Source organism: Brachyhypopomus gauderio, chromosome 1, assembly GCF_052324685.1.
Source record: "Brachyhypopomus gauderio isolate BG-103 chromosome 1, BGAUD_0.2, whole genome shotgun sequence".
Taxonomy (NCBI): domain Eukaryota; kingdom Metazoa; phylum Chordata; class Actinopteri; order Gymnotiformes; family Hypopomidae; genus Brachyhypopomus; species Brachyhypopomus gauderio.
Genome location: NC_135211.1, coordinates 16484766 through 16499893, shown reverse-complemented (window position 1 = coordinate 16499893; position 15128 = coordinate 16484766). Strand labels below are relative to the sequence as shown.

General features: G+C 43.4%; 2 protein-coding genes across 2 annotated transcripts; one reads left to right on the top strand and one right to left on the bottom strand.

The window, feature by feature from the left end:
• Nucleotides 1–2529: 2529 nt before the first annotated feature.
• cebpa (CCAAT enhancer binding protein alpha) lies at nucleotides 2530–4700 on the bottom strand. Its single transcript, XM_076999603.1, has one exon. The coding sequence runs from the start codon at nucleotides 4546–4548 to the stop codon at nucleotides 3670–3672; it is 879 nt and encodes a 292-aa protein (XP_076855718.1). The 5' UTR covers nucleotides 4549–4700; the 3' UTR covers nucleotides 2530–3669.
• Nucleotides 4701–7739: 3039 nt separating this feature from the next.
• cebpg (CCAAT enhancer binding protein gamma) lies at nucleotides 7740–13299 on the top strand. The gene is made up of 3 exons (XM_076999618.1): nucleotides 7740–7896; nucleotides 9181–9442; nucleotides 10425–13299. The coding sequence occupies exons 2-3, from the start codon at nucleotides 9329–9331 to the stop codon at nucleotides 10824–10826; spliced, it is 516 nt and encodes a 171-aa protein (XP_076855733.1). The 5' UTR covers nucleotides 7740–7896; nucleotides 9181–9328; the 3' UTR covers nucleotides 10827–13299.
• The last annotated feature ends 1829 nt before the right edge of the window (nucleotides 13300–15128 follow it).

Sequence of the window (15128 nt, the reverse complement as noted above, 5' to 3'; positions counted from 1 at the left end):
TAAATGCTGACTAGTGGGCATTTTAGAGTCTAAAATTACTGAGATTTTCCCAATCTGGTTTGGGAAAACAAAAGAGTGACATAATACTATTCTGCAAATTGCTAAGATAATGCAACCATGGGACTGGCTGAACCCTAAGATATTCTATTGTACACTGAGCTCTCAATAAAAAAATTTTTTTTTGCATTAAAAAATATTTTTCACCCAGATCATTCTCCAGTTCCACACTGCAGTAATTCACGTGAGGTTTTATATATCACCCCCCATTAGCCAAGAATGCAATAATGTACATGCACATGCTACAGGGTTCATGTGGATGAGGTCTATACCCGGACACTATCCACCTGGCCTGCTAGATCCATGCAAGAGTTCTGCTCGTCACAGGCAGTCCAACCAAGCGTTCTGCAGTCCAGCCAAGCGCCACTTCACTTCCTGCTGGTTACCAGCACCCCAGTCAGAATTCTGCATTTAAACCAACTCATAAGAAGATAGGAAAACACAGGAATGATGCTAGGAGACACTTTATAAAGAGCTTTGGACACGGTGAGGAGCTTTTCTCCATGCATGGAGGTATGAAATGTGCTCATGTGAGGGGCCTGGAGGTTTGTGCCTTTATGTTTGTTTAGCTCAGCATTGTGAATGTGTGAACTACATCACTGTTCATTTAAATATCAAGATGTTACATATCCAAGCAGCACGTCACCGGGCTGCATGTCATTAAGCAGATTTAAACATTGTTGATTTGTCCCTGGCTACGAGCTGTGCCGAAGCGCTCGAACATCTGTGCGGAAAGTCTTACAGGAACCCCACACTGGCGTGGGAGAGGACCAGCATGAATGGGGGGAATGAAGAGAATAGGGATTCAGAGCGAGAGAGAGAGAATCAGAGAACATGAAACACAGGAAAAGTTAGTGAGAAACAGATTGAATACAGAGTATGAGAGAGAGCCAGAAAGAGAAAAAGAGAAACTGAGGGAAGAACACATAACGGTGCAAGCATGTGCCCTGTGTATGTGCACACACACACACACACACACACACACACACACACACACACACACACACATGCAAACACACACACACATGCAAACACACAGAGTAGGTATCACTTACATGTGAGGCTGGATAGGAAAAATGGGCCTGATTACAAGACATGCAGGAATATAAGGTAGAAGGAGAGAGAGCCAGTGAGAGTGAGAGAGAGTGAGAAAGCGAGAGAGTGAGATAGATAGATAGATAGATAGATAGATAGATAGATAGATAGATAGATAGATAGATAGATAGATAGATAGATAGATAGATAGATAGATAGATAGATAGATAGATAGAACACTGAAAACAACACTGGAAAAATGCTTAATCAACATTTATTAATCTAATTCAAGATGAAATTAGTATGGTATGTTAGTGTATGCAAGTCAGCTCATGCATGCTTTATAATTGTGAAGTGGTTTGTCGCAGAGCTGGCAAGAGGCCTGACATTTAATTACGTCACTGTTTTAATGTAATAACACAGCAAACGACAACAAAGGAAGGAATTAAGACTCCAAAGGGCTGAGAGACATTTATTCTCCGTCTCTCTCTCTCTCTCTCTCTCTCTCTCTCTCTCTCTCACACACACACACACACAAACACACAGTTTTTCTCTCTCTCTCTCTCTCTCTCTCTCTCTCTCTCTCTCTCTTCCACATCTAGTGAGGTGATGATATCAGCAGTGTTCAATAGCTGGTTATACAATGACAGATTAATCAATCCAAAGCTTATGACAAAGGGCCTAATCAATCACTTCTCCTGACGAATAGCCAGGAGATAGCAGCTAATCAGGGACGTGAATGAGGCACTGTGTGTGATGTGGGATCTACTGCCAGCATAAGACCTGATTGTCAATATCTGCAAACTGGGACAAATGCTGACACACTTGTAAGAACTAACTGTGCCGCTTCATCACAGAAGTCGAGGCTCCCTGGGAAGTCCAGTTTGATCACATTAGTCTACCTTGTGCAGTTTAGTTAAAAGTTGCATTTAGCACTTTACTGTATGCAGTGACTGCACTGTGCATTTAGTGTTATTGGTGTGACCTGGAGACTTGAATATGCCCACACAGTAAAATTAGTTTAAATTTTGTTTGGCCTTTTTGTATTTGTGCCAAAATAAGGGGGGGGGGTCGGCATGTTAATTTGTTAGGGTATTTTTTTATAAACACGCTAACTTTAAACAATGCTGCTTTTCAGTATAATCAATGTTAATGGTCTTGTTTGATGTTAATTTTGTGGTGGACACGGAGCGTTATCAAACCCCGTTAGAAAAAGTTAACGAAGAAGCGCCCTCTTTCGATGAGGAACGTAACTTCACAACCTCCGAATCATTCGAAGTGACATTAGCAATATTTATTAAGTTTAATTTTCCCTTTTAGTTGTGAATCCTTGTAAACGTCACACATATTATAAGTACTTTATGCTAAAACATTGAACAAATGTTTAATTCACCATCGGAAAATCATTCTTTTTTTAAGACTGCGCAAAGTCAGATATCAGCTGTAACACAATGTTTTTATTATAATTCGTAATTTTCGGGGCATATATAATGTTTATTTTACAAGTGACAAGTATTTTAACATTTATATAACATTTGCAATATGGCGGTTGTAAAAGTGCTTCCTTTTCCTTGCTGTATATTTAAAATATTGAATCCAAAAAGAAAAAAATGATGCCAATGATGACGATGGAGACAGAAAGATTCATAAGGCACTGAAATTTAGAGAATGTTCTCATAGAAAAACAGGGTTCTTAAACGAGCTAAATAGCACTTCACTGCATACCGGGAGAGAAAGGGTGATCTTCGATCGCAGTCATTCTGAACACCACAACAAAACTTGCATAGAGAGACAACCTTTGACATTTCAGACGAACTGTTCTGCATAAACACAAAGCTCTGTCTCTAAAAAGCGTACACGCATAGGCGTTTTACAGATCAGTACCCGAACCTAGTTAAATAAACTAGGAACACAGCCTATGGCAGATCTCCAGAACAAAATGTGCTTCATCAGGTCGTATAGTGCATATAATCTGTCTCGCAAATGGCAGATACCACAGTTTAAGAGACTGTACTCCCATCCTTTGCTTTGGCATTTCATTTTCAGTCCATTTAACCGCCTACGTATAAAACAATTCCATCACAAACTACTACACGGTGAATGATATGTAACCTACATACACGCGTAGTTGAATTTCAGAAGCGGAAATACAGGAAAGTTTTCAGTGCACGTTTTATGCCTTGGAAATCAGAAATAAAAAGCCGTGTGCACTTTGCAGTTCTAATGTAGCTCAACAGGCAAAATCGCACGAAATTAAGGGTTTTGGGAGGGGGAGTATAAAAGTTGGTGAGTTTACATGAACAGCTGCTAAAGTTAAATCATGCCCTAGACTAGCTGCACTGATATGTTTCGCGGAGCTAACACACATTCTTACACGGATGACATTGAAAACATCCACAAAAAGTCCACAGTTCAAATGTGTGTAGAGATGAGCTTATCATTTTGTACAAAAGGCACACGTAGATACCACAGCTGCCTGACTTCTGTAGGAACAGGTTCAGTATCTGTCACATCTAGTACATCCAGCAGACACGATAACACGACTTGAAAAATCTAGCAGGCTCCAGTTTGTGTCCGTTAGGCACAGTTGCCCATGGCTTTGACAAACGAGCCGTCGGGGAGCTGCCTGAAGATGCCCCGTAAAGTCTCCAGTTCCCGGGTGAGGTGGTCCACCCTCTTGCGCAGTCTCTCGTTATCCGCCGACAGTTCTATCACCTTCTGCTGAGTCTCGGCGTTGCGCATTTTCGCCTTGTCCCTGCTCTTGCGCACGGCCACGTTGTTGCGCTCCCTCCTCATGCGGTACTCGGGGCTGTTCTTGTCGACGTGCTTCTTGGACTTGCCTCGGTCTCCCATCATCTTCATGGATCCGCCGGGAAGGTTGCTCTGCTGGTGGTGCGGGCTGGGAACGGGAGTCGGTGGAGGTGTCGGATGCCCCGGCTGGAGATGCATGGTGGTTTGCGCACAATGCGCAATCTGGTACTGTAGGTGCGACAGATGCGCCGGGTGATGTTGAGAGTGGTGGTATGTGGACGGCAACGAGTTGCCGAGCTCGTCGTCCTCCCGTGGTTCTTGTTTAATAGCCACGGGTCTCATGCGTGTTGAAGGGTTGTCGTAGATCGGTTCCAGTTTCGAAGAGTCCATGTAGGTGTTCATACACCCATACATCTGCTGTGGCCCCGGTGCGCCATTGGCACCGTGGGGGTATTCGTATTCGCCGCTAGCCAGTTTCAGCCTCTCTTGTTTGGAGCTGTTGTGGAACAAATCAGCGAGGAACTCGTCGTTGAAAGCGGCTGGGTCGATGTATGCACTAATGTCGATGGAGTTCTCGTTCTCGCAAATTTCGCTGAGATCTCCGGCGGCGCTCGTGTCTTTATAGCAGTAGGCACTTTGCTGGCTCTGCGCGAGGCTGTTCACCAGGGGCCGAGGGGCTACCTCGTACAGGTTCGGTTGCTCCATGGAGTATCTAAAACCCGCCAGACATGGTGAAGAGCTCCGAGAATCCAGCTTGCTCACACTACAGGGGAAAGCCGCGCTGGCTCGGCGAGTTTCTAGAGGGCAAACTTGCCGGCTGTCCCAGCGGAAGCTCCAGCAACCGTGTTTTGAAGTCAATCGTTGCGATGTGTGTAGCGCTAAGTAGGAGTCACGTCTTCTTGCAAAGCGAAATGTGCTGTGAAGACGTTTCGCACCGCGCTTGTGTACCTCACATCTGTCGCGCAACTGCCTTCGGAGCGTCTTATATAGCGAAGCAATACTTACTAGCGCTCGGGAGGCGGGCGTACGCTGGGTCCTAATGCGCCTCCCTGTCCTGTGTCAGGCAGCTGTGAGCGCACTTCACGCTTATTAAAGAACAGATGAACAAATGCATACTAATATCACGCAGTCTTAGTCAACGATACACTTTATAAACCGAATTAATAGTTTCTTGTCCACTTCTTGTGCCAAAGTGAAATATATGCTATATAGTGTTAAATTATATTTCCACTAACTTTCATATAAATCTCAGAATATTTGTAGTCCAGATGGCGTTGATTTTCTGTGCTTTCACGACGCTACTGCACAGTAGTCTAATGTACAGTCCACACAATAGCGCAGTTGTAGATCATGGACGCTGAGTATCGGAGTACATCGACAAAACTATATAACCGCGCACAATATTCCACTGCAGAAGAGCGATGCAAGATTTAACGGTACCCTTGTCAACTAATTCTTAACGCACAGTAATAACTATCCGATATGTAATTACCATTACTGAGGTAATATCCATGAGTCCTATGGATTTTCTTATAATATATATATCCTATATTGTATGATTTAGTGCGGAATGTACTGACAAAAACAGAACATGCAAACAGTTAAAAATTATGAAATTATTTGAAGAGCAACTCAAGAAAGAGAATTAGAAAGTCGGCATCACGAAGTTGATTCATATTTTCAATTGTTTTAAACCTATTTAGCAAATTCTTTTAAATAAAATTTAAAAAGAGCTTGAAGTTATCTGTTAGTTGAAAGACATGTCATTTTACCAAGGACAGGCATGTCCTTTATTTAAACATTTCAGACGCATCAACGTCTAATCATTTTGCAGCCTAGTCTTGTAGTCTATAGAAAAGCATGGAATCGGGTAGATATTTCATAGCAGTCTAATGTCACGTCCATTAAAACGAACCGCGAAAACAGATTGTCGAGGTTGTTTAAAATGTCATTTTAACGAACACAAAAAATACAGCATATTTATGTGCGACATTCTCAAGTTTTAAATTTTAACTTAAAAAACGAAAAAACATTAATACGTCGAAGCAACCTTACATGAAAATTTATAATCAGGATCTTCCAGTGTGCATGAATTTCAAACGCATTGTATGTAAAGGCAAGGTCTGTGTGGTCTGTCTTAACGGTCTATTTTACATTAGCTATAGACATATAGAAGCATCTTCGTGTTTGCGTAGGCTAGAGGCCGTTTTTCCCAGAGGGTTAAAGCAAACATTATACCACACGTCTCGGTGCGCAGGCGGTTGGAGAAAACACAACAACGTGACAAATACCGAAGCTGAACTTGGCACTCGCGTACACACGCCAATCAGCGCGTTCACACGCAGGAGCCGCGTACACACGCCAATCAGCGCGTTCACAGGCAGGAGCCGCGTACACACGCCAATCAGCGCGTCCACAGGCAGGGAGCTCCCTCTATTGTCTCTGTGCACGTTTGGCACAAACCAAAACGCGTGGACTCTCAGAGAAAAAAAAGCATGCGCAATGGAAATCTAATTCATTGTATGTTAAGGCTAGAATTTAATTAATTTATTTATATAGCTAGAGTCAGACTGTTACTAGTTTAAATTCAGAATTTTTTTAAACTTTCATTAGGCTAAATAGAATTTTCTGAAACTAGAACAGCTACACAAATGTTCGGATAAAATGAGAAGGTATTCATCTTGATGAGTCACGTTGAACTTTTCCTTGCAAACTGAACTCGCTAGAGCCTAATACATTTCTATCTATACCGGTTATATTAGAATGATGGGGTTAGGTCTCCAAACAGCCAACCGTCACTCGAGCCGCCACCGGCTGTCCGTATGAAACTTAACAAGGCTTCACCGCGGCACCAAACCAGGCATATAACTTACATCAATAAATTAGCTTAAAATATGTCTACTCGAGACATTTGGTTTGCACGTTAATTTGAATTACAGCCTAGTCAACAATTTAAAATGTTACAATTATATGTATATTTACATAAAACAATGGTATAGCCTACCATGTCTAGAAAGGGTCATTTTGTTTTGTATATCTGAGTATACCTAGAGTTAAATAGGCCTTTTCATTTTCAAGAAAAAAAAAAACATAGAAATGGCGCTTTACGAAACATTGTATATCTATTGGCTATAGGCTAGCCTGTCGTAGGCAGCTTTGAAACTTTCAAGACAGCTTGAAAAAATGTGCTAGGCATCCTGCATCTCTATGCACTTCGTGCGTTATGCGCACGGCCACTGAAATATAAACGTTAATAGAAAGATAGGTTAATAACCTTTTCCGCATCACATAATCATTTTATCTGTAAGCCTGACCTTGACGCTGAATCTAAAATACACATTTTGAAACGCTTGGGTTCACTGCAGAGCACTAACCCGATATGACTTACTGGAGGTGAAAAGGGGACACTAACAGGCAGTCTAACCGACGGTGATCTTAATGTGATCTTAATGCCTCTGCAGTGCTAAATATCTTCTGATTTTTCATGCGTAGTCTACACCATTAATGCAGGCACCACACAGGCTACCAGATGTTTTTTAATCTTTCCTTTTTTCCCCAGAGCGTCATGATTTCTGTTAAAATCAGTTATACATAACTAGATACCATTTTGACACCCTTGTAGGTTTTACTATAAAGACATAACATCTCAATTACGGACACTATATTTTCCTACATATTTTGCTATATTTTGCTCGAATAATCAATTCGAGCAAAACATTTAACTATTTATTGTGCACTGTTCCTGCTGGGCAAATTCAGTCTATGATCTCAGGACGATCTTGTTACATAAATAACGCCCTAAACTGCATCGAGCTATATGATTGGTGGCACTAGTTGTCAATCAACTACAGTATTTCGTCATCCTCTCCGATACTGCTTGTTGATTGGCTGGGCAAACAGATTTCCCTGTATGGTCAAAAGATTTCGCAATACTCCCAGGCTTAGAGTACCAAACAATAACAGCTCCTCCGATGCTTCTGTCCCATCAATAAAAAAGGAAATATCTCTTTGGCTGTTTTAGTGGGTGACTTTGGACATTTAAAGCGCGATAAGGTAAGACGTATAGGACGTCCTTCTATAAAACATGCGAGAAAAAAATATGAGAGTAGTGATTTGATACATGTTCTTTGCTCTTAGCTAGGCAGCTATCCTCGCTAGTTAGCGTAACAGCCCGTCGCTGCTAAACCGACCGCAAAATATTTAATTCCCATTTCGAGGCAAGGTATCCATCGCGGTTTTTAAGACCAAAGATAGCGAAACGTTTCCCTTAAAATCAGTCACCCGATTAATTAAATATATACGCCGAGGATTGTTTTGTGGCGTGTATCAAAACAAGTTGGCTAAGCTAGCAGGCTCGCGCAGTCTTACGTCATCGTCAGGAATGTGGCTAGCCGGCTAGTTAGCGCACTCAACCGTCAGATTAGCCGAACTTCGGTTACTTACTGCCCCTCCAACAACCGGACGCCTAAACTCGGCGCGGTAAAACGTCTCACCCGAAGGCAACCGACTTATTCAACACCAACATTTTTTTTACAAAGTGGTTTGTTTTGACGTCGACGTTCCGTAAGGCGCTAGCCGCGTTAGCATAGCTAGCGGTATTCCCCGTCATTCCAACTGAAGTTTCGCGTGACGCGCGTGCTGGACGTCTCGCGCACACTCGCCTCGCGACTGGCCTGTTGTCTGCAGTGATCACTGGTTTCGTCTAAAACCAGAACGTGCGAATTATTATTATTATTTTTTTGCCTGTGCGCAAAACTTTGCCACGTTGGTATTATTTTTAAACTTGCACATTGCTGGGCTGAGTTCTACATGACTCCGGAGTTTCCCATCTCCCCTGGCACAAAGAGCAGGCTGGGAGGGAGCGCCATGATGCAACCGCGAGCAAGCCGAGCCGGAGAGATGCAGGCGAGGACGCGTGTAGCTTGGCAACACGGTGATGATTGGTGGGCGCAGGTGGACGTGTGTTTAACACGGGCATTACAATATTTTATTTAAAATCTCGCTTTTCGGTTCAGGGCATCAGATTTTACTCTTGAGATTTGATGCGAAGGAATTCAGTACTCTACCATGTTTAGCCATTTGGATTATTTGGTTGTTTTTTTCATTGGTTAATTAATAGTTTTCATATTTTTTTATTAAGAAGCTTCATTTGAGCTGAGAGAAACGAGTGAATATACAAACTGTAGTACAGTACAGGTTCACTTCCCAAACTTAAGTTATAATTGTGTCATGTATGTGCCAAAGCTCACGTTTGGGGAAATGTTATATGTGTGGCCTGGCTTATGGTGATGATGATGATGATATGTTGCCGTTGTTGTACTTTTATTTTATGGACAGAATCGTGTAATCGCTTGGTTGGATCCTGTGGCGACCAGCCTTTCCCCTCTCCCAGTTGTGAAGGTATTGAGTCACATTCAGCACCCGACTGAGGCCGGCGGGTCGGTGTAGGTGCTAGAGCGAACACAAGAGTGGCCAGTGGATTCAAATGAGCAGGCAGCACAAGCTAACCAGCACAGATCAGAACGGAGTGAGTGTGATTCAGAGCCAGACTCAGAGCAGCGCGGCAGGGGCGGCACGAGCAACCACAGGACTGCAGCAGGTGTGAACATACATACACACACTTATATATGTACACTCATACACACACACACGCTTATATATGTACACTCATACACACACACACGCTTATATATGTACACTCATATACACACATGCTTATATGTGCCCTCACATACATACACTCATATACCCACTCATGCTTATATGTGCCCTCACATACATACACTCACACACACACGCTTTTATATGTGCTCTCACACACACACACACACACACGGCTTCCCATTCACAACCCCCCACATTTAACGTATGAGGTAGTGCATTTTAAACAGGAGGTGGTACATGAAGGTTCTCTTCCCCACATTAGTAGTGAGCTAATACAGTACTTTCCAAAGGCTACAGTGTTGATTATTATGCCCGCCGGGGTGTCTGCACACTAGACAACACATAGAGGAAGCAGAGATCCATACATATTTAGCAGATGTGGAGTTCGTACCGGTCGACAGAGCAGGAATGGGGTAAATGCTGAGCATAAATATGGTCCATCACTAGAACATGTTGCAGGTAGGAGAGAGACCCACAGCTGTGGGTTCATGTCATTAATTGGCTTAGTCAGTTTTTATATATTTTGACAATCGGATGTCATATAGAACAGACAAGGAGCACCCAGAGAATAAAGACCCAGATCTTCTCCATCTTGAATTTCCACTGGTCTCCTGCTTGTTCCCACCCCTGCTTTTTCTCACTGGTTAACGTACCTCTACTTCAGAGTCTACAGTAACAGAAGCAGGAGTGCTTTGCACTGTGTTGATGCACAATACAGCGTGTTCTCTGTGCATGCAGGATCACCCCCTGCTCCGCCGGAGCTAACCGCTAACACAACGCTCCAGCTGACACGCCGCTCCCCGAAGCAGACGCTGTTTTCCCGAGGTTGTGTCTGCTCGTGAGCGTGTGCACCCTTAAACCATAAACACTCAAACCCCACCGCACTAATCTACGGCTGCTTCGCCTCCCCACTCCAGGTCCCACAGCTTGTCCCAGTAAGTCCCGGGGGAGGAGGAGGAGGAGGAGGCGGAAAGGCCACGCCCCCCAGCAAGATGAAGAAGCCCATGCCAGACAAGGACAGCGATGAGTACCGGCAGCGGCGGGAGCGCAACAACCTGGCGGTGAAGAAGAGCCGCATGCGCAGCAAGCAGAAGGCGCAGGACACGCAGCAGCGCGTCAACGAGCTGAAGGAGGAGAACGAGAGGCTGGAGGCCAAGATCAAGCTTCTCAGCAAGGAACTGAGCGTGCTCAAAGACCTCTTCCTGGAGCACGCCCACAACCTGGCCGACAACGTGCAGCCCCCCGCCGTGGCCGCCGCCCCCGGAGACCTCTGCAGCAGTAGCACCAACGGCACCGGCGGCAACAGCGGCGGCCAGTGAGAGTGCGTGGCCGAAGGTTCCGTCTCTATACTGTGGGCCGTGCGGTGGCCATCTCGTTTAAGCCTTTTTTCCCCCCTCCATTCTTCTTAGATTTTTTGGAGGCCCCTTATTTCCAAACTTTAATAAACTTTCTATAGCACGTTTCCAGTTTTGGAAATGAATGCCCTCCCTCCCCACATATTTCACATTTTCCTCCCACTCGAGATAAAAAACTATGTGGTAGGAGGTTTTGTTTTGTTTTGTTTTTTTTTGCAGTATACAAATACTAATGGTCATAATTCAGACTACAGTGTGGATAATTAGAATATAACAAAAAAATATACGCATTTAAAGTCGTTGCGTTCCAAAGTGGAAGTTTTGCCCTTAGAGTATGGATTTCATGAGTCGATAAGATCAGGGGTTTTATGCCATTTGGATTGCAGCCACCAGGTGTTTAATCTTCTTTCTGGGTAGTATATGATCTGTCTCATCGTTGCTGTCTTTTCTGCAGTTTTCGTTTTGAGCCCGACGTGGTGTGTAACGTAGGTAGTGTAAGGGACATCATGAAGCAGAAATACCACTCGTGCTGAGGTAGGATTCCTCTGTTTGAAAGTTAGTTAAAGGATCAAAGTAAATCAGTTGCCAGCGTTGGGATGTGTCACTAACCCGGTGCATGTTGTTGTCTGAGATTCGATGGCCCCCAGTTACTTGGCAGGATGTCAGACTCGTCAAAGCTGCAACCATGCAAACATGTTTGGACCTATCAGACTGTCTGTCAGACAGACAAAATCATGATAAAAAGGCCTAACTCTCTCTCACTCTGTCTGTTATATATATATATAAAATATCTTTGCAAACTCTGCAGGTAAAAGACGATATTCATGAAAGTGGTGGGCACCAGATTGCGAGTTGCATAATACCTGTAGGCCTTTTTGAAGAAAATTCCCTCTCCTTTAGGTTTTAAGCTTTGATTGGTTATTGCTACCATATAAATACTTGGTACCAGGTGTTGGTCAAGTTATGCAAGGATGCAATACATTTTTGTTGGAACCTTGTTGATCTTTAATTTGGAATGTTTTAGAAGCGGTCAATTGCTCAGCCAGAGAACAGAAATGCATGACCAGTCGTGGCCATGTAAACAAGACTGAAGGGTAACACTTGGATAGATGTCATTGTTTTAGTTTTCAAACAGTTTATCATGTATGTATGCGGACATGTTCATTCTGCTAGACTGCTTACCCTAATGAAGTCTGTATCCTACATAAATCAATCGAATAGACCCAAATAGTAAACACAGCCCTACCATCTTGCATGCCTTTAGTATGTCACAGGTTTTCTGTGATTTGCAATGAACCATAGAAAAAGTGATGTTTGAGAGATTCAATTTGTTGAAATGTAGATATGTATTTTGCACAATGCTTCCTATAGACTCGCCACCATAGTCCAAGGTCCCTCGCACATGTGCTGCTCAGCGAAACAGCCAGACACCCCGGATGGGCTAAGCCTGTTGCATCAGACCAAACACCAGACAGTGCTGCTGTTAAACAAAAGCCGTTCAATAGCAGTTGAGCCTCAAACGCTTCTTACAAAACCAGAGAGAGAGAGGGAGAGAGAGAGAGAGAGAGAGAGATGGGATGGTCGCTCCAGACTTGTGTCTGGGGTTTTGGTTGCTAACCCAACCCAAACGTATTTCATCATCACAGCAACACTGGCCCTGTCTGTGGCTGTGTGTGTGTGTATATGTTTGTATGTCTCGCTGGGTAAAGGAGGTTCAGACGCTGGGGGCGGACATTTGTTGACTCACTGATTAGGCTTATGGGGAATCCTCAATGTATATTTTCAATGAACCTATGTAGAAGAGTATCACAGTCCTGAGTAAATGAATGCAGAGTAGTTCTTTGGGATAATTATTTGTTTCGTTCTTGTTAATGGGTTCATTAGTTCTTAAGGTTTCACTCACTGGATTCATTTTCCACCTTTTTGCCAGATGGTCAGTTAGCCTTTACTGACTCTCTGACAGACACAATCTTTATAGCTTTTGTAGATGGACTTTTTTGTACCTCGGGCTACATGCAAGAGCCGCACCAGAGCATTTAGTTTCTTTTGTGTACATCATGAGAAAAAAAAGAAAGAAAAAATGTAAACAGTGTGGTAGTGAGATTCCTGGAGCATCCTTTTCAAAGACTTTTGTATATTTCATTTTCTATAACATAGGTCTAAAAGGTTTGAAAATAGCATGAAAGTTAATGCATGGTTAGCACTGTTCTGGAAATTTAAAAAAATGCACTACTTATTTGGCTTTAAAATGGGAGCACATTTAGGATGCGTAAAGTAAAATAAATTGCTTTTAGAGGAAAAGGGAAATGTTTGTGTCAGTGTTTTACACGTTTGATTGGCACATTTTGCTGAAGTATGAGCGTTGCTGGGCAACTTGCTTTTTTTACACGATGGGGTTATTGTGCATTGTAAATTAAAATTGAATATAAAATGTCAAGCTGTCTTGTGTGATTTTTCTAAGCACTTAGATGTGTGCTGTATTGTCAGGAAGTCATTTGGTCTAGGCTCCGGTAGAAGAGGTGAGTCAGAATTATTCTACAAACCAGAACTAGTTAAAGAGTAACTCTAAATTAGAGGTAGTTTAAACATTTTTGAGTCTTTTGGCAGGATTTCCCCACCCTGTCCAGTTTTCAGTACAAATGTCTCCCAAAGCTGAGCGTTATTAGTTCTGATCCTCTCTGTGCCTCTGTGTTTGTCTGCGCTGTGCGTCATCCACCATATTATGGTCAATATTGACAGATAGTGAATATTGCCAGTATTGCTACACAGTGATGTAGAACAGCTGATCCTGCATGTGCCTGATTGTGCCTTTAAGATGTGAGGAGTGTATTTTCTCGGCACTGAGGATGGGGGTTTGGAACACGCTCACCCCTCTGCACCCCATGTGCCTCTTCAGCGCAACCTTTCTTGACCTAATTGTGAACCAAACAACCAGGCTTTATGATGGACAAACACGGGCAGCAAGAAGTCTTCATCTGCACATGTACGCCAACGGTCCTGGCCAATAGGCTGACACCACAGGTGCATGCTGGTCTTGTTTTTTTTTTTTTAATCAAACTGGTTGAAGCCTGGCCCCATTGATGGAGCACTTCATATGGCATTGATGTTTAGTAGCCGTGACCCTTAGATGCGCCAGTATATGAGAGTACATATACAGTGTATCACAAAAGTGAGTACACTCCTCACATTTCTGTAGATATTTAAGTATGTCTTTTCATGGGACAAGACTGTCAAAATAACACTAACAAAATGAAAAGTCTGTGTGCAGCTTATATAACAGTATAAATTTATTCTTCACACAAAATAACCCAATATTCAGCCATTAATGTCTAAACCACCAGCACCCTCCCCTCGATCACACCCCTAAATGCTTGTCATTTTCCCTCCAAAATGTCATGTGACCCTTTAGTGTTACTAGGTCTCAGGTGTCCATAGGGAGCAGATGTGTTCAGTTTTGTAGTACAGCTCTCACACTTGTCACTGAAAGTTCCAACATGGCACCTCATTGCAAAGAACTGTCTGAGGATCTTAAAAGACAAATTGTTGCGCTAAATGAAGATGGCCAAGGCTACAAGAAAATTGCTAACACCCTAAAACTGAGCTGCAGCACAGTGACCAAGATCATCCAGTGTTTTAAAAGAGCAGGGTCCACTCAGAACAGACCTCGCATTGGTCGTCCAAAGCAGCTGAGTGCATGTGCTCAGTGTCACATCCAAATGCTGTCTTTAAAAGATCGGCGCAGGAGTGCTGTCAGCATTGCTGCAGAGACTGAAGAGGTGGGGGTCAGCCTGTCAGTGCTCAAGCCATATGACACACGCTACATCAAATTGGTCTGCATGGCTGTCACCCCAGAAGGAAGCCACTTCTGAAGTCTATACACAAGACAGCCTGCAAACAGTTTGCTGAAGACATGTCAACAAAGAACATGGATTACTGGAACCATGTCCTATTCTGATGAGACCAAGATCAATTTGTTTGGTTCAGATGGTCTCAAGCATGTGTGGCGGCAATCAGGTAAGGAGTACAAAGATAAGTGTGTCATGCCTACAGTCCTTCATGGTGGTGGGCATGAGTGCAGCAGGTGTTGGGGCGTTACATTTCATTGAGGGACACATGAACTCCAATATGTACTGTGAAATACTGAAGCAGAGAATGATCCCCTCCCTCTGGAAACTAGGTCGCAGGGCAGTGTTCCAGCATGATAATGACCCTAAACACACCAAAGACGACCACTGAATATCCGCCAGCTCCGTGAAGTCATGGAGG

Bases quoted from the DNA above. Each gene is read 5' to 3' on its own strand.
- cebpa (XM_076999603.1), bottom strand. From the start codon at position 4,548: ATGGAGCAACCGAACCTGTACGAGGTAGCCCCTCGGCCCCTGGTGAAC.
- cebpg (XM_076999618.1), top strand. From the start codon at position 9,329: ATGAGCAGGCAGCACAAGCTAACCAGCACAGATCAGAACGGAGTGAGT. The intron at 9,443-10,424 runs GTGTGAACATAC...TCCCCACTCCAG, and splicing joins CAACCACAGGACTGCAGCAG to GTCCCACAGCTTGTCCCAGT.